Consider the following 25,761-nt stretch of genomic DNA (forward strand, 5'->3'; position numbering starts at 1 on the left):
AGTCAACATGAGCTTTATCGATAAGCGGCCTATGATCTAACTCGGAGGTACCTTGGTGGGGTTATTGTCTTAAAGTCGGGTAGGCCTCTTTAACAGGGGCAGCATCTACCCCTTTATATTACAGAGCTGGGAGTCGAACAAACTTGATCTTCTCAACCGCGATTACGCCATTCGCATGAATTAGGCATTTACTTGATTGGCATGCTCTTTATGTCAGTATCCTTATTTCTGGCGGACATGTATCCGATCGTTGCGCCAACGAGATCAACGCTGTAAAACGTGAGAACAACCTCTAATCCCGTGTATGTGAACGCCAAAACAATGCTTTGCACAATCTGTTACTAGAATCCAACGCGTGCCCCAATCCCCCTCCCGATATACCAAACGGACTCCTTCCAGTTTCCCAAACGAACGTCGACGTTGGCGCGAGCATCCAGTTTCAGTGTGCCGCCTAGTGCCCTCTTGACCGCGTCATAGCCAACCGAGCCGACTGACCATTGCACCGGCAGCCTGGGTGTGGTGGACTCTCCGGGAGGTGCTTCAAACGGTAAGTCGCGTATAATACGTCCGATTTCCTCCGTGTGGTTGTATAAGGCGGTGGCATTGACAAAATCAATGTACATTGTGTTAAACTTCAGTGGCGAGGCCAATGTGAAAGTCGCAGTTGAAGAGAAGAAATGAAAAGTTGCGTCTCGGATAAAATGTGACCGTTCCTCGGGAGTCCGTCCAGGTAATTCCAGTTTTGGAGCTGCCAAAGTCAGATTTAGTTTTGAAAGACCTTCGCAAATAGTCGGTTGGCCTGGGATGCTGTTGCGATGTGCTTTAACGGTGATGCTCGTATTGAACCCTGAAAGGTACCGAGAAATCAGATCTCGACCAATCTGATGGCCGGCTTTCCCACTCCGGGTGGGATCCCATGTTGCTGTGACTAAAATATCGGTATTGTCTCCTTTCACAATTTCTATTTTCTCCACGGTTGCGTCTGCGAGGACTGTATCATTGCTCAGGACATGGATATTGACGTATGGCACAGTTGCTGTATATGGCGTAGGATTGGTCACATTCACCAGTGCCTGTAGTGTAATTGATGTTGATGTGGTGTCCAGAATCTTAATTGAGCGAATCTTAGGGTGAGACCCTCCAACCCACCGTCTCCAGTCGACAGTGCTGCAAGACAGTCAGTTTTAATCAAACTTGCGAGGCAGTGGGAGGGGAATTTGGCTAGCCCTAACAGACAGACCACCGAATAGAGCGACTAACAAGTTTAAGACAATGAAGACGGACGTTTTACTGGTATCATGCCCTCAGCTGGCACCTCTTTGAGGACTAGTTGGCCCAGCGATGTGTCAACTTTCACATCTACCTTGGCCTTGATCGCCAACTGGATAGGCCTGCTGCCGAAATAGAGCTGCTGGACTAGGTTGCCGAAGACCGAACTGTTTGTGACGTTGAAAGGTGCCTCATTAATCCGGGCACCAATTTCCAAAGAAGCTTCGTGGTGTTTATCTTCTTCAACTCGAGTGGAATTTGCGTTTTGCCACTTCTTCAGGTCAAGCTCGCCAAGCTTCTCATGCTTGTAATACACATCGGCAAACGCTCGAACTTTGGTGACATTGATGCCGAAGTTCATTTCTGATGGAAGGCCGGCAGTAACCAGGATATTGCCAGAGACGGTTGGATTTGAAGCAGGATCATCCGGGTCGGCGAAGGGGTCGGGCATCGAGAAATGCACATCGGACATTGAGAAGTTTCTGATCAGCCCATCGAGGCTTTTGCCGGGGAATGCCACAGGAACAGTAACACTGGATAATAGCTCAGCAACCCACCGCGGCGTGCTACCATCAGGCCTGCTGCTACCACGCACATAAAGGGTGGCAGGTTCTCCTTGCATGTACTGCTTGAGTATAATGTCCAGGGGGATGATTTGGAGTCGGGACAGTCGCGTGTCAACGACTCCGGCAGTTCACGTATGATTCCGTGAACATCAGCTTGGACATTGGAGCGAGGCTTTACGGATACCTCACTGGTCACTGCGTCCGCAATAACGATAAGATCATCCGCGTCGCAGCCCGGGACCAGAATATCGAAAGCGAGCTCGGGCACATCGAGTTTGACCGGGTACTCGTTACGGGCGACTATGGATACCTCGGCCAACATAGTCGGCTCGTCTCCGGGTCCTGGCACATCTTTTACATTGAGACGCGTGATATTGTATTGAGGCATCGCGGGTATTTTCTTGGCTGTAATTCGATTAGTCGATGCTCATTGGGATACTGACAAATACTAGAAACATTCAATATCCTAGAAGAAGACTTTCTCCCCTAGGTAAAAGGATGAGAAGGAGCGATAGAGAGATTGACCTTCAAAAACCAAAGATTCCGCCACACTGTGTGTCCCAAGGGGCAGAAGACCAGACTTGAGAGCGAGGTCCGCCTTTCCCCGGAGACGCACCTTATCAAGCCTGCCTTCCAGCCACTCGTTCGCGATGGATCGAATACCCTCCATATTACCCGGAACAATGTCGGTAATGAAATCGAAATTCGTCACGTCGCCATCCTTCAGATGGATAAGCAACGGCGGGACAGTAGCTGTTCCGAGCAATAGATCCTTGTAGTCTGGGAGTGTCACGACAATGGAAGTCTCCTCGGTCCCAAGCTGATTGGCAACCCAAGTCGCTGCCTTTCCCACCCTTCGCACATGGTCATTTGCGACTCTTGCCCCATCCAATCGGAAGGTGGCCTGTATTCTTGCCCTCAAGCCTTCCGCCGTGATAGATTCGAGCGAAAGGCTGGTAGGCTCAACAACGGCAGCTTGCTTGGCGTATTCTTGCACCGCGTCCGGTACGATGTATGCTAAAGCGATTATGGCGATGACCGTCAGGCCCAAAACACCCATAGCAATGAATGAAGGCCATCTTCGTGTTGAGCCCTTCTTGGGAGACTGTGTTGATGAGCCATCGCTCAGACGCGATCGTATAGAAGCCGCTTCATTGTCAGGCTCGTCGTTGTCTCCATCGTATCGCGGGGTGTCGGTTGTGCTGGAGAGCAGTGGAGTCGTCTCTCCGGAGTTGTTGTCTGGCGACTTGCCCTTGGCGCCCGCTGCTGTTGATAGCAACGGTGATGTTTCGTCGCTAGCCATAGTTCGGTTAGGCCGAAAGGAAGCGCGATGAGTCGCGAGGTTGATGGATGGCTGCGCAAACACAACAGAATGATGATGGCTATGGTACCATGTATAGACAATGGTTTATAGCACTGTTTGCATTCTAGAAATACCAGGGAGCCGGATGCTGCATCACCCAGTGGAAGCAAATGGGCAGAATGGCATGTAATAAGTGAGGAAATGATGGGAAACAAAAGGAAGCAAGGTTGAGCTGGCAATGCGGTTCTCTGACTAAAGGTAGCGACAAGTCGTCATCAGCCGGGCCAGCCTAGGTTCACTGTGCCTGTCAGCTGAGACAGAAACAGACCCTTGAAAGCCTGGCAGCGGCAGGTACGATTCAAACGCCGGCCATTTAAGGCGCCAACTACAGCCTAAATGGGCATAGTGTTATCTGGGGAATCGGGCTTGATATGTCATACGATTCGCAATGCCGGTCACGCTCAAATTCCCTTAAAAATGGCCGGAAATCCTGTAGGATGGCAGAGTTTTCTATCCGGCAGACACTTGATCAATGCAGAGAGTATGTGATGGTCCAACCTGTGTGTTGCCTCCCGAACCGGCAGATCCAAGAGGCGGGAAAGGGCTTGGACTGTGGTCGAGTTTGGATGGTCACTTGATCACAGCCAGGCATCCCAGCCGGAAAAAAGGCTTCCTGGACCCCCGGCGGGCTAGTTCTGGCGCCAGCTGCGGTCGCCGGTTACGGAGAACAGCCAGCTGCAAGGCGAATGAATTTCCATGCGTATCAAGAGGTGACTCAATTTGACTCGAGTTGTACATGCCGGCGCCCTTCGAACTAAATCAAAGCCAGCACGCTTGCCAAACTAACCGTGTTGTGTTTTTCTCAATCCTTGACCTCCATCAAGAATCTGAGTCAGTTTTGCCCCTTCCTGTAATTGAGGTATAGCTTTCTCTAGTCTCACTTACACAGCTTGAACAAGGCGAAGGTCGTTTGAGAACATTGCTTTTCAGATCAGCACCAGGGAGGCAACAATACAGCCATGGTTTCGAGGCCTCGGGTAATTGGCCTGCTCAAGACGGGGGCCAGGGGGTTCCATACCACGCCCAGTCCTAGGACCCGTCATCTCATGACAATTGGCGATCTGAGCAAGGAAGAGTTCACGCAATTGGTTCGAAATGCAGCCTCCCACAAGAAAGCCGTCAAGTCGGGCAATGCCCCGCAGGTACTGAGCAGTGGTCTTCTGGGCAAGACCGTGGCTATGATGTTCAGCAAGCGAAGCACCAGGACTCGAGTCTCAACAGAAGCTGCGGTGGCTGTCATGGGAGGCCACCCCATGTTCCTGGGAAAGGATGACATTCAGCTAGGAGTGAGTACGTCTATAGCTACGCACCCCGAAGATTACTAAACAGTAATAGGTCAATGAGTCCCTATACGACACTTCCAAAATCATTTCCTCGATGACTTCTTGCATGGTTGCCAGGGTGGGACCTCACTCCGATGTCACTGGCTTGGCAGAAGGCTCAACGGTCCCTGTCATTAATGCACTCTCCAACGATTTCCATCCGCTACAGACAATCGCTGATTTCCTGACCATCCACGAGGCGTTTCCCCCGTCTCCTGGTAGCTCCGATCTCGTCCGGCCTGGCCTGAAGATCGCGTGGGTTGGCGACTCCAACAATGTCCTGTTTGACTTGGCTATTGCCTCCATGAAGCTAGGCGTTCAGATTGCCGTGGCCTCACCAGCTGGGTACACCATCCCCAAGGACATGGAAAGGTTTATCCGCTCGCAGGCCGAAGGCATCGACCGCCCGGGCCAGCTGGATCTCCATACCAAACCGACGGATGCCATCAACAATGCTGACATCCTTGTAACGGATACCTGGGTCTCCATGGGCCAGGAAGAAGAGACCAAGAAGCGTCTTCAAGCCTTTGAGGGATTCCAGATCACGGACGACTTGGCCGCCAAGGGCGGAGCTAAGGATGATTGGAAGTTCATGCACTGCCTACCCAGGCACAAGGAAGAGGTCGATGATGCTGTCTTCTATGGACCCCGGTCGTTGGTTTTCCCAGAAGGCGAGAATCGACTGTGGGCGGCTGTTGCAGCGCTCGAGGCCTTTGTCGTCAACAAGGGTCGGATAATATAAGCTACTGGCAATTGCAAGGGACAGAGACCTCGGCTGAGTAGTCGCGTGTAGTGTAAAATGCACAATATAACGAGTGACACTTAGAACTATGCTGCTTCCGAGTTCTAGTGGTTTAAAAATTCTTGTGATATATTTATTGGTAAAGACTCAAACACCGTCAATTATTGCCATAGTGTGGTTGTAGCCATTGGCTTGTTCCCCTATCATCGAGCTGGTCCACAACCAGCTATTCTACCACCCGGCGTTATTATACAGCCATATATCCCACTGTATACCCCTTCGACCAATATCTGTTGATTCTTTTTCTTGATCTAGTTGCCATTCAAATATTCTGTGGCCGGTTGTCTGCGGTCAGCCAGGCAGTCTACAACAGCAGATTGAATTTCTTCGGAGCATATTTTATTTTGTATATCTTAATTTTATTCTGTAATTACTGATGGGGAAAAGCACAGTGGTCCATGGTCATAATAGCTGCAAGTGAAGTTTTCCTATCTGTGACGCCGTCCATGAACGAGTACATATCAATTGTATGCATCTCGCTATCTAACCAGGGGGTAGCTGGCTGGCGTCAACAACCTCATCAGCTTCCATAACATGACCGTCCTCATCTGGACCATGGAGAGGCGATCGAGGTAGTGCCATCAAGCCAGTTCGAGTCGACTCAAGTATTCCGAAGGGTGCGACAAGCTTCAAGAATGAGTCGATGCGGTCGGGTTTGGCAGACCTGCATACGTTGTCAGTTCAAGCACGAGGACGCCGTTCGTGATACTTACAACTCTACAATGCAGCTGTTTGTGCTGATATCGAGAACCTTGCCCTTGAATTGATGCGTGAAATACGTGATAGACTTCAGGTGCTCATGCTTGTGGCGCAGCGCTTGACTGGCTGCCAACTTGCTTGGGTGAAAATCGTTGGAAATATCGCCCAAAGTTCGGCCCTGTTGCTGTGCTACCTCCTGGCTGGGTGTCTCTGACTGCGGCTCATGTGTGATCTCGCGGTGGTGGGCCAGAAGCTCCTCGAAGTACTCAGGCCCCAGGATGTTGACCTTAGCTAACAGGAGCTCGCGCTGGACGAGGGCAGCGTTGGTGTAGTCTAGGACAGCCCAAACAGGCACCAGGTCCTCCAATTGACGGCGCGCCTGCTCGACGATGCCATCTTGACCGGTCAGGACGATGGTCATGCGAGACAGATCGGGTACTTCGGTGTTGCAGACAACCAGCGAGTCGATGTTGAAGCCGCGGGCGGCCAGAATACCGGAGACGCGGGACAGCACACCAGGCTCGTTGAGGACGAGGCAGTTCAGGACATGGCGCTTGGGGGCGTTGTCGATGGGTTGGGGGTCTCGTAGAGAATATTGGAGACGGCGGCCTGAGCCGACCAGGCAGAGGGAGTATCATTGCTGGGGAGAGGAGCCGAGCGGCGACGCATGGCCTTATAGGCAATGGCTGAGGTTGAGCTGCTGCCCCATCGTCGCGTGGAGATGGTGGTAGTTGTCGCAGCGGCCCTCGCCACAGCCCTTGAAGTGGCCTGGGCGAAAGTACGGGATGCCATGTTTCCTGATCGTTAATGAAGACTTCGAGCCTTCGATCAGACTGGCTATCCTCGGGTGTGCAATGGCTTAATAAGGTGTTGACTCAAGAGGACCAAAATTTCGGTTGGCCGCACGGCGGGAGCTATTCCACGGCTTAGCAGCGCTTGCGATACCGGAACCAACAAGCTCGAGTCTAATACAAATCCGGACGGACTCACGTTGTACCGGCCGCCTGATAACGAATAGCTGGGAGTCGAAATGTTAAAAAGTAAGGATTACCCATTTGTCATAAGAAGCAGTCATGCTTACGAGAGATTATGTGGAAGAAACCCATGGTGGCTGGCATTGAATTCATGTCTATTTATTATTCCATAGGTGATAGGGAATAACCAATACAACGTCAAGCCGACGTAGACGACGAAATGCACATGGGAAAAAGCGCTACCGGTAGCCGGTCAGTGACCGTCCAGAGACATGTTATCCCACATTCTTGGAGTAGATGCTGGCCAATCGTTGAGCCAGCATAAACTTAAAGTGGGACTGCACAACCAGCCTGCTTAGTCTAGCGCCGTAACCTTTTTTGTTTTAACAAAGACAGCAACAGCCTGGCAGCGCAAACCTCTTGTCGATAGCTTCAGAGGTTTCGCATAACTGGTCTAGCACGTCGGAAAAACTCCCCCATCCCACGCCAGGACATCAACGAGGCTGCCTCATTGCGACTTCCACATCTTGCCAACAGCCACTACGCGCCATCTCTCCATTCAATCATTCAATCATGGACGACTCCGAACGGCGCGTGAAGCGCTCGCGTTTCGACCAGACAGAGCCCGAACCTCGGCGATCCCGGTTTGATAGGCGTTCGCGCTCTCCCACGGCGAGGAAGGCCGATCCTGGCCCCGGTCGCGATCGCAGTCCCCTCAGTCGGGGACCTGAGGGCGACGGGGCTGATACGAAGCGCAGCTCTGCTGTAGACGCTGCCGCAGCTGCAGGTTGGTTTCTCATTGTTGCGGTCCAGCCGTCGCATATTGGGTCTTCCACTAACCTTTGCCGCTAGCTGCCGCCGCTGCCAAGATCAACGCATCGATTCAAGCGAAGAAGGGTATCCAGCATGTCGATGTACCACCGATCAAGTCGACATCGTCCGAGTCGCCCGGCCCTGCCAACATCAATGGAGAAATGTATGTTGCCGATGGCGACTATATCAAGGACATCGAGGTCAATGACCTGCGCAATCGTTACCTTTTGACGAAAGGATCAACACAGAAAATGGTAAATACTATTGGTCATCTAAAACTGATTTTTTCAGAATCTTTCTCTGCGTCGGCATTCTCTAAGGATAGCTGATTGCGTACCTCTCCTGTCTGTCGTGACCGAGCGCGAATAAGATTGCTCACATAGAAGCATGATAGCTCGCCCGCGACTCCCCTCTGTGGCCCCTGCTGACCTCGCCTGCTTGATTTAGATAAAAGACGAAACCGGAGCTGGTACGACTTGCCCAACTTTCTTGTTTAAATTGTGTACAGAACTCAGGTTGACTTTGTGAAAGATGTCACTACCCGCGGAAACTACTATCCGGACAAGAGTATGGCCACAGCCGCCGTAAGTATTCACATCATAAAATAATCATTGCTGCGGTTAACTAATGTTTTTTTCTCTTCAGAACCCTCCGCTCTACCTTCACGTTACGAGTACTTCGAAGACCGGCTTGGAAGAGGCCATTGCCAAGATCGAAGAAATGATGAAGCAGGAACTGCCCAACCTTGTGGATGAACGGCGGTTCCGGCGCCGTGACCAAGAGCAGGTGGAACGCGACGAATTCGGCCGGCGAAAGTGGCCTGAGGCTAAGATACCCATTAATCTCGAACCTATCCCGGGCTTCAATTTGCGTGCACAGGTGGTTGGATCCGGGGGTTCGTATGTAAAGCATATCCAACGGGAGACAGGATGCCGGGTTCAAATCAAGGGCCGTGGTTCAGGCTACCTTGAGGCTGCCACTAACCGTGAAAGTGATGAAGAGATGTATCTTCATGTTACGTAAGTACATTGCCATTCTATGGGAGATTTGACAGTTGTGAGAGCCAGGTACTAATATTTTTCAGTGGTCCTGACCCTCAGATGGTCGAGAAAGCCAAGGAGCTTTGCGAAGACTTGCTAGAGAATGTCAAGGAACAGTATGAAGACTTCAAGACTCGACCGCCTCGACAGCACTATAGTGGCCATAGCCACGGTGGCCACGGTCACGGCGGTCACGACGGCTATAACAACCACGGAAGATCTGGAAACGGTAACGATTCTTACGGTGGCGGTTATAACAACAATTACAGAGACTCGCCTGGCCGTGGTGGCGGCGGCGGCGGCGGCAACTCTGCTTCCCCTGCCCCTGGAAGTGCAGCTACTTCATCTAACGCAACAGATGCATACGCGCAGCAGTATGCACAGTACTACGGTGGACAGGACCCATATGCCCCATATGGAGGCTACGCAGCGTACGTCCATATCGACAGTACTACCTACCTTGATCGATGATGAACTGACGGATACAACAGGTACATGCAATACTATCAGCAATACTATGCAGCAGCCCAGGCTCAGCAGCAAGGATCGCCTGCACCTCCGGGTGCGCCTGCTGAGGCACCTCCGCCGCCCCCTAGCGAGGCACCACCACCGCCCCTGCCTCCTTCTGGCTCGCCACCTGGTGTCGGTGTAAGTATAAATCCGTTCCCGCATTGCGCATTGCATATAGTATAATCTGGTTCTAACCTGTTGAGACAGATCCCCCCTCCTCCTGGACTCTAGGTAGTGGAAGATGATGCCGTTTGAGGTAGAAAGGCTGACTCACAGGTCCGTCGACGACTGGCGGTGCCAAGTTATACGGGAGCGCAGAGCATGGAAAAGTATATTTGTATTGCGAAGATTGGCGCTGAATTAATCAAGACTGACGTTCCCAGCTTTATTTCGCTCAGTATACTGTGTAGGTAACACATATATGAGCTAACAATTGACAGGCTCTTCTATAATGACTCTTCAGCACATGCGATTTCTACGTGATGGTAAGTTGGGATGCTGATGTTAACAGCTTGATAGTGTAGGAAGCGTTGCATTAAGTCCTTGCTTCACTTCAACGTGGCTGCACGTCCGACAACCCCACTCACGCCGACTACCAAAGTGGTCGGCTGGTGCAAAGAATTTCATACGGGCTCGGCACACTGATGTCTTTGCGGCTGGAGATGAAGATGGCAGGCGACCCCTGGTTCGGCCGTGCCCCTCTATCAGAGTAGGTTCTCTTGACAATGGTTATGCGCTTGATTTCCACCAAATGTGAGGTGTTGATGTGGAAGTCTGGGAGTTCGAAGGTACAGGCGCAGATGCTGCCAGGTGTATGTGTCTGGCGGTGTCGAATTTGAAGAATCTGAACAATGTGACATGTGTTTGATGTTTGCCAGATACGCGTATACTCGATAGGTACTTTAGACGTGGGAATCCTTCAAAACATCGATCATTTTGCAAACAGCATTCACGTGAATTCCAGTGTACCCAATGACGTCGAGGTGTGGGTGACAGTGACAGCGACAGCGACCAGTTCCGGGGTCCAGTTGGGACCCGCTGCCTAAAGTAAACAAAGCTTGAGCCTGGATAGTCCGACGAGTGATTGATTATACACCAACAAGCTCGAGCAGACATACACCTCCCTCTGCTCACACACCCCCCTCCTTCCATTCGGGCGACGTAGTAGCCGTCTGCCAGTTGCTTGCCTCATTCAATCAGGCCAAAGCCAGAAAACAACCACTGAAAAGACATGCCGAGGATAAGGTTCTCTCCCTACGGACCGCGCCCGCGCCGGTCCGCCCGGCTGGTCCTGGTCTGGATGGCCGTGCTTTCCTTCATCCTCTTTGTCACCTACTATCTCAAGACGCGGCAGCAAGCGACGGCCATGTCGGAACCGCTCGCAGAGGGCCTACTCCTGCACGACAAGGCCGGTGGCTCCGAGGCGCTGCGCAACAAAATCCGGCCTCCCAAGGCGAATCATGGCATGGAGCAATGAAACAAAGGCCAATTCCATGCTGGGAAACTGGGGTGTTTACGAAATTAGATATAGGCAGGGCTTGCCTGTCTACCTTGTGTCAAGAGGCATAATCACACATCATTCACATGAAAAGGATCGCCAAATGGGCCAAATCTTCCTCTTTGGGTCTATTACACACCAACACGACATGACATACCACTCCGGTAGAAACAGCGGTTGTGCTTGATTGCCTGTTCAACTACCATTTTTGCCATGGAGGAGATGCCGGGCTTACAAGATGCACAGAAGTCCGCTCTTGAAGGCCAAATCGACCCGATCCAAGTGAGCATCGACCTGCTCTCCGAGTCGCTTGTTCTTCTCTGCTGCATTCTTGTCTTGGTCATCTGCCTTGTCCTCCTCTTGCTTCTTGCTGTCGTCGCTACTCTCCGACTTGTCGTTGTCCTTGAGCTGGATAGGCGTCTTGGAACGCTCGCCGGCTGGGCTCGAGGTAGGTGTGCCGGGGGCGGAAGTGGAAGCGGAGGGGCTGCGGAAGCCTTGGCCGGAGGAAGACATCTTGGTTTGGTAAATTGGTGTTTGCTTGGGTGTTCTTGCTTTGGCTGTGCGTGTAAGTTCGCGTACCGGCGATCGAGTTGGTTTGTAGATGAGAAGTAGGTAGAATGATTCCCAAGGAGCAACTTCTGACGCATTTATAGCTTGGAATAACGCTGTAACACTGTGGATGTTATGGGATACAGATGCTAATGTTCATAAGGAAAGCCCCCATTGTTTAATAAATAATCTTGATGCCGGCAAACACCATGTTTGTTACCTGTCTTCCCCCTTGTTACCCGAATTTCTGTTTCCAGTGGAAGTGACGACCTTACTGGAGTCATGAGGGAAATCATAGGAAACTGGCTTGTCAAGGAACAATAGATCGGTAAATGTACCCAATCATATCGTTACAGAAATTGCCGAACACATCGAAAAGAATGTCTGCGGTACCGTCAAGAACCAGGCTGTGTGTCTTGGTTGTCTGTCTCATCTTGAAGAACGAGAGGGTATAACAATTGCTCAACTATGCTACGCTCTCGCGTTTTCTCCCCACACCCTGCCAACCTCTCATTTCAACTATGTAAACTTCTCCGAGCCTCCCGTCGCCGCACCGCCCGGCGCGCCCGTCGTCGGTGCCGCCGCCGCCGAGGATTTCGAAGAAGAGCGAGCATGCTGCTGGTGGCCCGCCGCAGTCGCGGCCGCCGACTCGCTGAGCCCGTTCTGCATGTCCCAGATGCGTAGGGCCGTCATGACGGCCATGACGGACCAGCGCGTCCCCATCTCGCCCGTCGCGCCGCTCCCCAGGAACTTGAACTTGACCACCTTACTAGTGCTCCAGCCCGAGACCTCGGCGAAGACGGCGACGAGCTCCTTGCCGTCGCTCGACGCGCCCTGGTCGCGGGCCCGGCGGTTCCCGCCCACGCCGTCGGCCTCGCTGTGGATGCGCACCAGCTTCCAGCCGCTGTTGAGCTTGTCGAGCGCCTTGACCTCGCTGCCGCGCGAGTGGCGCCACTCGAACCGCTCGCGGGTCCACTGGTCGGACGCGCTGTCGGCCTCCTTTTTGCCGTTGTTGGCGGTGGTATCGTCGCTGCCGGTGATGGCGCCGAGGGCACCTCGCTGCACCTCGAGGGAGAAGGCGTAGCCCGCGCCCGAGATGGTCACGTGGGTCTCGAGCGGCTCCTCGGTGGTGGGGCGGCCAAAGTTGGGCAGGGCGGGCAGGGTGATGATGGAGGCCTTGCCCGTGATCTTGTTGGCGAAGGTCTCCTCGCCCGGCTCTTTGTCGGCCGAGGCGAGGGCGGGCGCCGCGGGGTCGGGCCCGTTGTGGAGCACGAGGCTCGGGTTGCCAGAGACACCCGAGTGGATGGTTAGCGTGTAGATGGGGTCCGAGTCGTGCTCGCCCAGCGTGTAAACGAGCGACCGCCCGGACTTGGACTTTTGGTGGTACAGGTTGAAGGCGGCCGGGAACTGGCGGTATGGCGTAGTGGCAGGAGGAGGAGGGGGCGGCATGGTCCGGGCAGACACGGCGGAAGTAGGGCGCGACGACGAGGCCGCCTCGTTGCCCTTCCCTTCTGTGTAGGGTGGAGGAGGGGCTTCCTCGCTCCCCACGGCCCCAGCTTCTTCTGGTCGTCCCATGGCGAGAGGAGTGCAGAAATGCAATAGCAGTCTTTTGGAAACGGGTTTGTAATATGGAAGAGAAAGATGTAGTATTTACGCTGAGGTGTATGTACACAGCAAACAAGCACGTGCTTAAGGGACAAAGCAAGGAACAAGTTAGGAGGTTAGTTCGTGAAAAATCAAGCTAAGTGATTGGAAGCACAAGAGGAGGAGGAGCCCAACCCAAGCGCTTGGCGCCTTGTGCTTGTGAACTCGCATCATTCCGGTTGAAGACACGCCTAGTGGGGTTGCCAGCCAGTCGTCTTCACCACGCGTTATGCATTGAAATACTTCGCCCCTGCTCACTTACGACGGTGCTTACCAAGGGGTACTACGTGTCAATTCAATCACTTTTACCTTTTAAAATCATATCACTTGGGTCATGGGCAGAGTTGTCGTAAGGAGACTCGTAACCAACTGGGAAAGTAGGCGTGAACAGGTAGGAAAAGAGACCGGAAGCATGACCCCATGCGTCGTCTGATACCGGAGAGAAAAAGGGGGAGAAGGAATGGGCCGTCATAGCACAATGCATATCAGTGTGAGTCTTCGGCATCTTCACAATTATCGATGTCAGTATTGAGTAGAAACCGTCAATGTAAGAATACAAATAAGGGATAAGCACCTTTTGAAAGCCCCCTGGCGAAGCTATTGCAGGCGAACACCCGCCTCCTTCCGCTTCTTCGTCTGCTGAGCCGCTGCCGAGCTCATGCCCACGTTCTGGCTGGAATCGAGGACGCTTTGGGATTCCCGGCGCTTTTCGTCCTCGATCTTCTTCAGGTACTTGTCCGTCTTGCCCTTGCCGCTGCCCTTGCCGTGGAACTGGTGACTCAGATGCTTGAATGCTTCCTTCTGGTCCAAGAGGCGGCCGCCCTCGTCGTGGTACTTCAGCTGAAAACTGGGCTTGTACCCCCTGTTGTATAATTCGACCGTCTGCCTAGCCGACTGCTGCTCGCGCATGTTGTTCTGCTGGCGAGCCCAGTCTTCCCTCTCACGTGCCGACATACCGTCCAGCTTACCGCTGGAGCGATCGCGCTCACGCTGGGCTCGTGCGTCGTGCTCGATATTGAGTTCTCGCCGCTTCTTCTCGGCCAAGAATTGCTGCTGGTGACGAAGGTTGTCGTTCATCTCGGACGAGTTGTTGTCCTTTATTAGATTGCGTTCTCTCAATAACTGCAAAGCGGCACCGATGCCACTGCCACTGCCGATCGTCTTCTCTTCGTCTACCCCGGCAACGGGTTCCTCAGCAGGAGCAGACGTCTCCCGTTGGCGGGCTTCAGCTTCGTCTCTATCCACCATAGGCTTGTCTTCGTCGGACTCATCATCCATGGCCGTAACAGCTTCTGGGTTCGGAGTCTTCGATTTCCGTTGTTTCCGGTCCTCGATGTCTTCCTTCTTCAGACCGGAGATGAATTCGGACGTCTCGTCGATGACAAGTCCGCCTTGCTGCTCGCTCTGTTCGTCGTTGTCTGGGCCAGGTGTCTCGGAGTCTTCCTTCATCTGCCGCGCAAGGTCTTCTGGGCGAACACGCTTCCGTTTCTTCAGTGCCTCTCTCCTTTGCTTGGTGAGAGTGGCTTGGAGGTCCTCATCGTCGGCTAGTGTTGTGTCTTCGACCTTCCGCTTTCTGCCAAAAGAAATAGGACCAGAATCAATATCCATTGACTGGTCGTCTGCCACAGGAGCTGTAGGAAATATGTCATCTTCATCGAGAGGACGTTGCCTCGCAGACTTTTTCTTTTTCTTGGGCTTCTTCACTTTAACCTGGGATATATCCAAGTAGTCCGAGGAAGGTTGCTCGTCCTTGAAGATGTCTAGGTTGATCTGTTGCAGCTTGCGATCCTGCGGTTGGCCCCCGGCCACTCGTGCTTGGGAACTGGTGCCTTGATCGTCAAGGGTGAATCTCTTCGCCTTCTTGCCGCTGATCTCTTCGTCGTAATGCGCTAGAATGCTGGTTTCGCCCGCCTCCTCCGCAGCGAGCGGATCGTAAACCGCCTTTTTCTTCTTCAAATCAAGTCGTTCAGAAAGCTTCTCGCGGTCTCGGAGGTCGATGTTCTCAAGTTCGTCGCCTTCATCGTCATCATCGCCCCCAATGATATTTGAGTCTTTCAGAGTGAGCACCTGCTCGTCGCCATCTTCGAATGCCGAGATTTCGTGCGCGACTCGGACTCCCGCGAGATCCTTGGAGGTGTATTGGACTTGTGCGGCGGCAGCAGCTTCGGCGGCGGCCAACTCCTCCTCGAGCTTACGCGCCTTTTCTATGCGCTTTTGTCGTTTCTTCTGGGTCATCAGCCAGGACTTGGCGTCGGCACCTTCACCCTCGTCAGGTTCACCCAGGCCTTTGCCCTCAAGCTGCTCTGCCCTTTTTGCCGCATCGCGCGCCTTCTTGATGGCAGCGGTCTTCTCTTCGCGTCGTTTCTTAGCTGCTTCGGCATCCTGGATCTTCTTGAAGTTTTCGTAGGCGGCCGCTTCTCGAGTCTCAAGAGTGCTTGCTGCCTCCTCCTCCTCGTCCGAGGCGGCTTCTTGGAATTGCGGACCAGCCGCGCCTGGGACCGGCAAGAGTGACAGGCCCTGCTCCGCGCGAATGCGGTTGAACTCGGCGATTTCTGCGGGATCCATATCCAAGTCGAAGTGATATCAACGAGTGTGTAGGCGAAAAATGGATGGTCGAGCCTGTCTGCTGATGGTAATGGTCGTGAGGACTGGACTGTTGCGCGGACCGTATGTCGTCTCCAACCGCGATTGACACCGAATTCCATTGCAGCAGCGCAGCTAGCAAGGCAGCAGTCAGTCAATTTATTATGGGTCTGATCGCTAATCTGGGCAGTCTGGCCAATCAGCCAACAAGAGCTTCTGCTTCCGCCCTGTAGCCAGCCCCTTACATAATCAACAGCCCCACTTCCAGGCTTTTCCAGTGCTTCAAATACTGCTTCTCTCGTCCCTGCCTTTCCGACTTTTTCTTTTCTCTCTCATCACAAAACAAATTCAGGGTCTGTGTCCGATGGTCCTCTGGTCGTGCTCGCATGATTTCTAGGGTCGACTATCAGGCAATTCGTATAACAGATGGAGCCATCACGCATTTCCATGATGTCAATTTCCTATCGACAGATCCCAGAACAATCGGCCCCCTCGCGCGAAACGTTCACCCTCGGGTTCGAGCCGGAGCAACAGGGGGATCGCCGAAGACACTATATTCCACCCCTTTACCGAAGAGTCATTGATTCTTGAGGATGAGGAAAACCATGGATGCCTACATTTTTTTCTAGCCTTTTCTGAGTTGAGTATCGTGCAATCGTCGCACTGGATAGAGCCAGTAAGCCTTAGATGGTGGTCGCGAGGTGAAAATTAGAAACGCACGGATGCTTCTTCAATGCTACCCTGAAAAGTCGAGCTTGTCAGATGCCCACTGCTGGAATACGGCCCAATATTCCAGCGCCACTTTGTGAGATGTGTTGAGAGTGTGCTTGCTTGTGCTACACACGTTTGTCCAAGAGGGTGTCCAAAGCCGAGCGTCAGCCGAGCATCATGACATTTGTGCGGAATAGGCCCGAGACAAGCAACAAGGCTGGCTCAATTGATGTTGTTTCCCCATGTGTGCTCCATTGCCCCATGCTGTACACTCGTGTTGTACACTCAACACTACGAGGTACGATGTGATGCCGCTTGTGACCGAGCATCCCTCGCTTGTGGCGATCACATTCAGGTATAGATGTCGTTGGCCTTCCCTTTTCAATATTTCAAGGAGCGACGTTAGCTGGAGTAATCCATACCTGTACCTGCTGCCTGCCCTCCTATGCTTGCTTGACACATTTTGTGAGTGGGCTAGCATGTGATCGGGAGGAGGAGGATGACGAAGAAGAATGGTGTAGTGGTATATGATATCAACTTGGTAAGAGCTAGCGGGCAAATCATAAGTTTCACGCTGGCACTCCCGCATCTCCCGCACCTGCCGGTGGGCCCCGTGCAGTGGAGAGTCGGACTGGCGGACGCGTACACGTAGAGTGGTAGACTGAGATATTGAAACCTTATGTTGGATGAGGTCTGGGCCTGGAGTTGCGGTAAGCACCTGGCACCTCCCTTCGATGCTTGATTCCACGCCTCGTAGCGATATCCTCTTGCCTAAGCGGGCTGTACCTGCCGAGGGTTCATTCGGCCAGCCAAGGCATGTGGCATGGAAACATGTCCTCGGGCCTGGTTCCGCTAGCAGGAAGCTGCAAACCTTCTGCGTTGCAGTGTCGACGGAATGGTGCTAGAGTGGGATGAATCCGGGCAGCAAGTCGCCGTCGAATATATGTGGTCTAGGGGCGTCAGGGCGTGGGTGGCCAGACTGTGGGGTTCTGGCAGCGTGGTGGCTGCTGCCGTCTGCCACGCTGCATGTGCCCTTTCCCCGCAACGCTCTCCACACCTGCAGACGCTGGGAAATCCGGGGGACGACTTCCTTTCTGGGATATGCCGTGGGCAAGACTGCGAGACGGCCAGAGGCTACTCTCAGCTCCATTCCCCCTGAGCCACGTCGACCCTCCCGGCCCGACTAGTCTTTGCGCGTGACCCTTTAGCACCTTACAGCTTGTACGACACTCCGACTACAACTCCGCCGTTATAACTTCGAGAGCAGCCTGTGTAGTAGGAGAATTGCGCCAGGGGTGAACAGCTTTGCCCGTCACGACACCAACAGACATTTTCCGGTCACCTACTACAGCAAGGAGCGTTGCCGCAGCCCTGCCGTTGTGAGAGAGAGAGAGCCTTGCAGGGTTAGCCTACCGACAGTCGGCCCTTTCTTCTGCGCTGCAGGACGGCACCGAGCAGGGCATATCGCCGTGGTGGCCTTCTCACGATGCTGGCTTGAGTGAAGAAGTTCGAGTATATAAATCATGATGGATCTGGCACAATATGGTGTTCTTGGTGTCTCATCAAGCAGTAACACCTCCTTCTTCGAGCCCATAATGCATCCTGTTAGCTCCCTTCTCCTGCTAGGCACACTTGCCTTCCGGGCAGTCCTCGGCCGCCCAAACTCCTTGCTGAGCGAGCGTGACATCGTCAAGAGAGATGTCGATTCCTTCTTTGCCACCGAAGTGCCATTCGCTCTCGCCCAGATCAAGTGCAATATTGCATCTGGGTGCAATGCCGGAGGAGTTGCCTCGGGTTTGGTCATCGCATCTCCTTCCAAGAGTGACCCTGATTGTAAGTCTTTGAACCCCTTTTGGAGTTTTATCCCGTGGTCCAGGGAAACCGTGCTGATAGAGCTATAGACTTCTACCACTGGACTAGGGACGCTGCCCCTCACCTTCAAGGCGATCGTTGACAGATTCGTGAACGAATACGATGCCGACTTGCAGAAACTGATCCAGAACTGTAAGAACCCACTCCCTATCCTCGTTCACTCTTTAGCTCCCATTCCACGCTGTTTAGTTATGGTCTGCGAGTACGCTGGCCACACAAATAACTGACTCGGAACCAAGACATCACTTCGCAAGCCCGGATGCAGACTGTTTCGAACCCTTCCGGGTCCTTCTACGACGGTAGCGGACTTGGCGAGCCCAAGTTCATGGCCGACGGCAGTCATTTCACTGGCTCTTGGGGCCGGCCGCAGCGCGACGGCCCCCGCTCCGTGCTCTTACTATGATAACGTATTCCAAGTGGCTGGTCAAGAACGGCTACCAGTCTACGGCTAAGGATCTGGTCTGGCCCGTTATCCAAAACGACCTTGCCTATACAGCCCAATACTGGAACCAAACTGGGTTCGATCTATGGGAAGAGGTGAATGGAAGCTCTTTCTTCACCATTGCAGCTTCACATAGGGCCTTGGTCGAGGGGAGCAACCTGGCTAAGACCCTTGGGACCTCGTGCAGCTCTTGTGATGCCATTGCGCCCCAGGTTCTTTGCTTCCAGCAAAGGTTCTGGAATTCGCAGTATGCCGTGGCAAACATCAACGTTAACAACGGCAGATCTGGCAAGGACACCAACGTTTTCATCTCAACCAACGAGGGTTTTGACCCTTCGTTGGGCTGTGATGCTACAACTTTCCAGCCTTGCAGTGATCGTGCCCTTTCCAACCACAAGGTTGTTGTTGACTCTTTCCGATCTATCTATGGTATCAACTCGGGTATTGGTAAGGGTCAGGGAGTTGCAGTTGGTCGCTATTCCGAAGATACTTACTACAACGGAAACCCGTAAGTTTTCTTCGCCTTGCCTTGCGGCTTTCATATACTTACAGCACATCAGGTGGTACTTGCACACCTTGGCTGCGGCCGAGCAGCTCTATAACGCGCTTTATGTCTGGAAGAGCCAGGGTTCCATTGTTGTCACCTCCACATCATTGCCCTTCTTCCAAGATCTTTCGAGCTCCGTGTCAACTGGAACTTACTCTTCGGATACGCAAACGTATAAAACGCTTTACGATGCGACCTTTGCCTATGCGGACAGTTTCGTTAACAACGTTGCAAAATACGTGGGAGCAAATGGAGCTCTTTCAGAACAGTACGACCGCAACAACGGTAGCCCCTTGTCAGCCCGCGATTTGACTTGGAGCTACGCTGCTGTGCTGTCTGCAGCAGCTCGTCGAGCCGGCGTTGTGCCACTAGGATGGGCTGATAGCAACACTGCTGCGACCTTGGTGCCTGGGAACTGCTATGCCACATCTGTCGTGGGAGCCTACACTGCGGCACCTACGGGGTCCTTCCCAGCTAATCAAACGCCCGGCAACGGATCGCCTGTTCCTACAACTACCCCCACCTCTGCTGCCACGACCCCGGCCCCGACGACCACTGGCTGTGCACCCGCGACTTCTGTGGCGGTTGCCTTCAGCGAGCGAAAGGTGACTTCTTTTGGCCAGACGGTGAAGATCACCGGCAACAACCCAGCGATTGGAAACTGGGATACCAGCAAGGCTGTTGCCTTGAGCGCCTCTCAATACACCTCCAGCAACCCCGTCTGGTCTGTCTCGATTACTTTCGCGGCTGGTCTAGACCTGCAATACAAATACATTGTCGTCAATACCGATGGATCGGTGGTCTGGGAGGCCAACCCGAACCATGCCTACACCGTGCCTAAGGGGTGCTCGACTCAGACTACCAAGAATGACACTTGGCAGTAGGATTGCCTGTAGGCTGTTGATGGTTTGCAAGTGGGCGCAGTATATCATGTTTGCCGATTCAGGGCCGTAAAGTCACATATACTTACAAGGATGGACTGGGTGTATCATGTAGCAGATACTTGGAAGAGGGAGAAAATACAGGAAGGAGGTTTTGGCCAATCAATAGGGGGTTTACTAGACACACTATGTGCGCGAGCTCATCGTGTCAGTGACAAGCCTCGAATACTAGGTGGTGGTTCCATTCATAGTCATATAAAGAACTAATTACAGCGCCACCAGATGAGGATTCTCGTTTTAATTATAGTAAGGCCCTTGGCTTCGAGTGCCTAAGAAATCTGGCTTCCCTGTCCGAAGCGTCCCAGCTGCTCTATCAAGGTATTCACAGTCCATTCAAACGTGGTCTCCATGTCTACATCCAAGCCCCTGCCCCGCTGCGCCAGGATATCCTTTTCCTTCAACACGGCCCCGTCTAGCTCGCCTTCGACGTCGCCTTTCTCAAACAACCAGGCGTGCGACTCGGCGTAGTTGGGCCAAACGATCTTGTCAACATAGTCCGGGGGTCCTTCCAGAAGCCCTCGAGCGTCACGTAGCCGTCTCGCGCCTCGCGCCGCTGCGTCGCCTTGGCCTTGCTGACGAGCAGGAGCATCTTGACGTCGAGCTGGTCCATGACCTCCTGCATCTCGCGCGAGTACAGGAGGAACCCGTCGAGCAGACATATCTTTAGTCCTTCGCCTTGCTGGGACCGAAGCAGCACGTCATGGCCTGGCTGCCCCAGCTGCGTCCAGGCTGCCACCTTTTCCCGCATCTCCTGCCGCTTGGCGTCCGATACGGGGCATTGGCCTACCGAGTTCTTGTCCTCCTTGGAATCGACGAAGGGCTATAGTCCGGGCAGGCACGCGAGGTTAGTAGCTCAACAGTGCGAATGGATCTGAAAAAGGTGGTGGAGGGAACGACCTTTGTACCGTGATCGGTGCGGGACGTGTGCTGTTGGTTCTGCATGAGACTAACCGGGAACGCGGCGTGCTGCCGGATGTACGATAGGGCCTTGGCCATGCCAGGAATGTCGATGGCGGCGGCGCAGTCCCAATCCAGGAGGCCGTCTCGCATGGGGAGTCTATGATTTATTTTCGTGTAAGTGAAGTACTCACTCAATACAAGAGGGGGAAAGCCAGCCTCTCTTCATACCCCTCCCTCCAACCTGAGACTAGAGTAGCATGCAGCAAATAGATTTGGCCACAGGAAACCAAAGGTTTACAAGTTGTATGAACTTACTCGGACTCAGCTTTATAAAAGTCATCCTCATGCAAAATGAAGGTGTTGGGGAAGATGTCGCGGAGCAGGCGTGCCAGGGTCGTCTTGCCGCTGGACGACGCCCCGCTGATGCCGACGATGACGGCTTTTCGATCCGCCATGGCTGCCTTTTTTCGTTTGATGCCGGCAACCTATGTAGAAAGTCCAAGGACGAAGAGAAGCGGGTTGTTTCTTGCTGTCCGGCCTGGTAGGAATGTACTGGAACAAACGAGGGTCTGTCTGTCTGACTGACTGGCTGACTGACTGGCTGACTGACTGGCTGACTTATCAGATCCATCTCCGGCAGGCGTTATTTTAGCGAGTCGTGAGTGATGGTGGGACATGCAAGACCGACCCACTAAAGACCGGGTTGGTCCTTGGCCGGCACCTTCCACGGCGAAAACAGGTCATCCCAGATCAGCATCATTTCTCGGGAGATCGACAAGGGAAGACGTGATACTGATCGGGTGTAATGGAAATCATGGCGCATGGCCTGGGTAGATTGTGCAGGTCTATCGTTTGAAGCTATTCGTACTTCTAGATGTGTATATACCATACCCTCCGTCCCTTTATCGCTTTTTAGCACCCATGGCGTACAATTTTCTCTACCATAAGCAATACCGTTTCTTTCTCCGCCGAGACAATAAATAAACAAAACACGTTCGCTGCCTTGAGAAGACCGAAACCACAAGGTATACCGAATCTATATAAAATCCAAATCCATGTCCCTATCCATACTTCGCGAGTAACTTCTTCATGATCGACATGGCTCCGCCCCGATAACCACCTCCGAACATCGCCCAGTGATTAAGATGGTGGTATCTGTTTGCCGTGTTTCATGTCATCAGTAACGTTTTCATTCCATCGCCGTCATCGTCATCGATGCGTCTGTCGTCCAATGCGTAGGTTTACTCACAGCTCATACAAAGCAACCCGGTCGTCGAACTCCTCTGTCGGCTCGGTCTTGGGCACGATTTTGAAGTACTCGGTCCAGAAGGACGACCCGAACCCGCCGAACATCTTCATGTCGCCGATCTCGTACTCGGAGTGGCCGTAGACAGCCGAGGCATCGAACACGACGTCCTCGGCGCCGCCCTGGCCATCGATCCGGCCGCGGCCTTTGTTGCCGCTCCACAGGTCGCCGTGGACAACCACGGGCCGCACTCCCTTCAGGTGGTCGTCGCCCAAGAGGCGCGGCACGACGACGCTGGCCGTCTTCTCGACTGCGGTGGTGACCTCCTTGTCGGCGCCGTTGGCCGCCACGCCGGCCTTGAGAATTCCGCGGAGCCGGTTGTCGGCGTAGAACTCGGCCCACGACGCCTTCCACGAGTTGTCCTGCGGCGTGGAGCCGCAGCACGTCGTCACGGGGAACCCGAACATGGGCTGGCTGTAGCCCTCGGGGATGGGCGCGGGCGTTGTGTGCAGCTTGCCCAGCTTCTGAGCCAGCGACTGGCCGGAGCCGCCCGGGGCTGACGAGCCGAGCTCGAGGAAGTCGGTGGCCATGAAGAACTTGCCCGGCGAGTCTTTCAGAGCGCCGTGGGCATGGGACTGGGGGCAGAAGTTGGGGACGGCGGCGTGGATGACGTTGAGCGAGGCATGCTCTCCCTTGAACATGAGCTCGGCCTCTGCACCAACGCCTGTCTTGACGAAATAGTTCTTTTCTTGTCGTCGTTGTTGTGGTTCACGTCGTCTTTTCCATGGTCGCTTGCGTTGCCGCGAGGACAGGTGAGCTTGAAGGTAGAGGCGAAGCCGGAGCCTCCGTGCGGCGCGATTTGGGTGCTTGCTGGGTCAAGAGCCAGAGCCTCAAGGAGAGCGGGATCAACACCGGCACCCATATTTGGCTCCAGGTCTGTAAAGCGGAGGCCGTCCTGCGTTACGAGCAATGATCGGTTTCATTGTTAATATCATCTGGCGAAGTGGGAAGGTAGCCTGTTGACTACGGGCAGAGGGGGAGGAGATGGGATAAAACTCACATGTGAATCTAGAGATATACTTACGTTCCGGCAAATCAATTGAATACGGGAAAATATGTTCGACGCTGAAGGTAGAACACTTTCTCTGTTTCTTCTTCTTATTCCGGCAAATGAGGCTGAAAACAGAAAAGTCGGGAAGCGGGAAGGATTTCAATAGAGCTAGAACGGGAAATAGGATCTATGATTGACGCGAGATGCTGCGGGACAGATCAGGCAATTGGGTGGAATCGGCTGATAGGGGGAATCCGTTCGAGGGCGAGAAAGGCACGATAATCGTATGTATTCTGGGTATCAGATTTGTGGGTGTTGGCCTGGATTGATGTAACTCTGCGTTGCGCCGACGCCTAACACCTGCCGGCAATTGGGAACTGGCAGGTGGGAAAATGACGTGAAACAATGTGACGTAGACTCGTACGGAAATGTTTCGTCGGAGCTGTCTCCGGAATTTCACCTAGGCGGGTCGGAACGAAGCACATCATCACCGTCCTTCTCACTTCTCTCTGCCGGTCTGATCATCGTCTTCTGTAAGGCTGGCTATTAAGATCGAATCGCAATATCGCAGCTATCTCGTGCTCGGCTCATACCCAGGTGCGCCAGACTCCTATACCTGTACCCAGATCGTCCCCTGCGCCACACACAATCCCAATCGTCGGCTTTGTGGTGGACCGAAATCATTTTTCGGACCAACGGAGGGGCACAGCATCGGAAGCCGTGCTTTCAATGCTCAGCCGCCGCCTCTGCCACACCTTGGCGGCTTCTTGCTTCTCGTACCAATGCTTCTTCGGCGACGATGACTTTGGTTTGGGCACTTTCGGTTTTGGCTGGTTGAAGACTAATCAGTGGCTTGTTTTCCTTCATACTGTACAGCGTGCACTACTACTTACGGGCGGGTGGCCGATGCCTTCCCAGCATAATGAACAGGGGCAGATGGGTGGCGCCATGGTGTGGCCGTTCGCTAAAGACTTCACAGCCGTTTGTTAGAAAATCCCCACGGTTGGGTCGTTCGTTTCCTGACACCGCCGGCCACTTACCTCGTATACATATATATATATATATCGATGAACCTGGTTTCTCTCGCCCATCCAAGGCTATCTGCGCGACCCTAGGGAGAACGGAGATGTTTCGGACTTCGGTTGGCGTCTAACTAGCAGGAGGTCTCGATTGAACCATTTAATCTGCAGCAAGCCACAGGACAGCCAGCTACACACCGACTGCAGCGATGGCCAGAGATAAATAGAAGAACCCGAGTCAAGCAGAAGTAGTGAATGGACTCAGGAAGTGACTAGGACGACAGGATGTTCATGCATGCATGGGCGCCAAGGCGGTGTTTATATACACCGTGATAGAGGCCCATGAGCACCAGGAAGACTGCCCGACTCGGCGTATAGCCATGCAGTTATCATAGGCCTATCAGGATCCAAGACCAGTTGGAACTGCCGAAAGTTGGCTCGGGGGCCAAAATGGCAGTCAACAACGCAATTGCCTCGCTGGGCCCCCGGTCCCAAAACTTCCAACGTGCATACTGGGAATTCTGACAATAGCAAACAGCCCGCGACCCCAACCACATAATGTCGGTGGTGTGTGTAGATGGCCGTGTCTACGACGTGGACGTAGCTGAGAGCCTGCCTGGTCCAGCTCTGCCAGGTTCCGAGTTCGCCAATGGTGCCAAGGCCAGACGGCAGTAGCCAGACCAATGGGAGCAGAGTACTACCTTGGCTAGAGAAGCGCCTCTCGAAATAGTACCACGGACAAAACATCGGCTCTATAGCTCGCGCATGGATGGGGATTTGTGTTTGGGTACATATGGTGGCACCGAGACTATGGATGTTCTGTCGACATTCGCCCAACCGCTTGAGATGTTGGGTGACTAACGGCAACTGGCGAGTCCAGCTGTCCGCCGAGGGTTGTGGTGTCGCAGATCTGACATGGGGGCCAGAAAGCACTTTCGATAGTAGCTGCCTTGTCCAGGAGGCGACACAAACTGCTCCTTGAAATGGAAAGGGATTGGCCGGCAACATACAGGGAGGGTATGATTGGAATAAGACGGTGCGACATAGGAGAGCTGCAACCCAGTAACTAAACGTACGTAAGGGGGTAAGTAAGCCCCAACCCAAATTGAATATTCCAATGTAACTTAATATATGCATCAGGCTTGGGGAAATGGCCTGCGGGAGTCTTCTCAGCCTTATGGCACTTTCGTTTCTAACGTCGCAACGATGCATTGGAACACACTTCCGTCCCGCAGCAGGAAGAATTGCCTGTCAATAGGGCGTATAAGGGGATCTGATAAGGGGCTTAAAGGGGAGAACTTTCCCTTGTCTCCTATGAGAACTTGGTTGAGGGCAAAGTCAAATCCTCACATCCAGGCAGGAGGCCATCACGAGGCTGGGTGCGATACTGAATCTGCCGG

At 53.4% G+C, this 25,761-nt stretch overlaps 11 protein-coding genes across 11 annotated transcripts; 4 read left to right on the top strand and 7 right to left on the bottom strand.

Annotated features, from left to right (window-relative positions):
• Window positions 1-341: 341 nt before the first annotated feature.
• Window positions 342-3,138, bottom strand: PG998_009681 (uncharacterized protein; the record flags this gene model as incomplete). Its single annotated transcript, XM_066876497.1, has 4 exons — window positions 342-1,167; window positions 1,281-1,802; window positions 1,865-2,240; window positions 2,361-3,138. The coding sequence occupies 4 exons, from the start codon at window positions 3,136-3,138 to the stop codon at window positions 342-344; spliced, it is 2,502 nt and encodes an 833-aa protein (XP_066728653.1).
• A 1,019-nt stretch (window positions 3,139-4,157) lies between these two features.
• Window positions 4,158-5,262, top strand: PG998_009682 (ornithine carbamoyltransferase precursor-like protein; the record flags this gene model as incomplete). Its single annotated transcript, XM_066876498.1, has 2 exons — window positions 4,158-4,484; window positions 4,534-5,262. 2 exons carry the CDS (start codon window positions 4,158-4,160, stop codon window positions 5,260-5,262), a joined length of 1,056 nt encoding a protein of 351 aa, XP_066728654.1.
• Window positions 5,263-5,805: 543 nt separating this feature from the next.
• On the bottom strand, window positions 5,806-6,813 carry PG998_009683 (Acetolactate synthase small subunit; the record flags this gene model as incomplete). Its single annotated transcript, XM_066876499.1, has 3 exons — window positions 5,806-5,986; window positions 6,036-6,574; window positions 6,625-6,813. 3 exons carry the CDS (start codon window positions 6,811-6,813, stop codon window positions 5,806-5,808), a joined length of 909 nt encoding a protein of 302 aa, XP_066728655.1.
• A 755-nt stretch (window positions 6,814-7,568) lies between these two features.
• On the top strand, window positions 7,569-9,589 carry PG998_009684 (KH domain-containing protein; the record flags this gene model as incomplete). The annotated part of the gene is made up of 6 exons (XM_066876500.1): window positions 7,569-7,782; window positions 7,848-8,062; window positions 8,454-8,827; window positions 8,893-9,279; window positions 9,340-9,496; window positions 9,566-9,589. The coding sequence occupies 6 exons, from the start codon at window positions 7,569-7,571 to the stop codon at window positions 9,587-9,589; spliced, it is 1,371 nt and encodes a 456-aa protein (XP_066728656.1).
• A 1,000-nt stretch (window positions 9,590-10,589) lies between these two features.
• Window positions 10,590-10,835, top strand: PG998_009685 (uncharacterized protein; the record flags this gene model as incomplete). Its single annotated transcript, XM_066876501.1, has 1 exon — window positions 10,590-10,835. The coding sequence occupies one exon, from the start codon at window positions 10,590-10,592 to the stop codon at window positions 10,833-10,835; it is 246 nt and encodes an 81-aa protein (XP_066728657.1).
• Window positions 10,836-11,087: 252 nt separating this feature from the next.
• On the bottom strand, window positions 11,088-11,369 carry PG998_009686 (uncharacterized protein; the record flags this gene model as incomplete). Its single annotated transcript, XM_066876502.1, has 1 exon — window positions 11,088-11,369. The coding sequence occupies one exon, from the start codon at window positions 11,367-11,369 to the stop codon at window positions 11,088-11,090; it is 282 nt and encodes a 93-aa protein (XP_066728658.1).
• Window positions 11,370-11,924: 555 nt separating this feature from the next.
• Window positions 11,925-12,980, bottom strand: PG998_009687 (uncharacterized protein; the record flags this gene model as incomplete). The annotated part of the gene is made up of 1 exon (XM_066876503.1): window positions 11,925-12,980. One exon carries the CDS (start codon window positions 12,978-12,980, stop codon window positions 11,925-11,927), a length of 1,056 nt encoding a protein of 351 aa, XP_066728659.1.
• Window positions 12,981-13,646: 666 nt separating this feature from the next.
• PG998_009688 (U5 small nuclear ribonucleoprotein) lies at window positions 13,647-15,614 on the bottom strand (the record flags this gene model as incomplete). Its single annotated transcript, XM_066876504.1, has 1 exon — window positions 13,647-15,614. One exon carries the CDS (start codon window positions 15,612-15,614, stop codon window positions 13,647-13,649), a length of 1,968 nt encoding a protein of 655 aa, XP_066728660.1.
• Window positions 15,615-17,869: 2,255 nt separating this feature from the next.
• PG998_009689 (carbohydrate-binding module family 20 protein) lies at window positions 17,870-20,088 on the top strand (the record flags this gene model as incomplete). The annotated part of the gene is made up of 5 exons (XM_066876505.1): window positions 17,870-18,176; window positions 18,264-18,347; window positions 18,455-18,603; window positions 18,633-19,165; window positions 19,218-20,088. 5 exons carry the CDS (start codon window positions 17,870-17,872, stop codon window positions 20,086-20,088), a joined length of 1,944 nt encoding a protein of 647 aa, XP_066728661.1.
• A 326-nt stretch (window positions 20,089-20,414) lies between these two features.
• Window positions 20,415-21,500, bottom strand: PG998_009690 (P-loop containing nucleoside triphosphate hydrolase protein; the record flags this gene model as incomplete). The annotated part of the gene is made up of 4 exons (XM_066876506.1): window positions 20,415-20,627; window positions 20,675-20,965; window positions 21,043-21,202; window positions 21,361-21,500. 4 exons carry the CDS (start codon window positions 21,498-21,500, stop codon window positions 20,415-20,417), a joined length of 804 nt encoding a protein of 267 aa, XP_066728662.1.
• Window positions 21,501-22,290: 790 nt separating this feature from the next.
• On the bottom strand, window positions 22,291-24,292 carry PG998_009691 (fructosamine kinase; the record flags this gene model as incomplete). Its single annotated transcript, XM_066876507.1, has 4 exons — window positions 22,291-23,034; window positions 23,064-23,246; window positions 24,050-24,172; window positions 24,236-24,292. 4 exons carry the CDS (start codon window positions 24,290-24,292, stop codon window positions 22,291-22,293), a joined length of 1,107 nt encoding a protein of 368 aa, XP_066728663.1.
• Between the last annotated feature and the right edge of the window lie 1,469 nt (window positions 24,293-25,761).

Source organism: Apiospora kogelbergensis (assembly GCF_038363985.1).
Source record: "Apiospora kogelbergensis strain CBS 113332 chromosome Unknown utg000006l_segment0_segment0, whole genome shotgun sequence".
Classification (NCBI taxonomy): domain Eukaryota; kingdom Fungi; phylum Ascomycota; class Sordariomycetes; order Amphisphaeriales; family Apiosporaceae; genus Apiospora; species Apiospora kogelbergensis.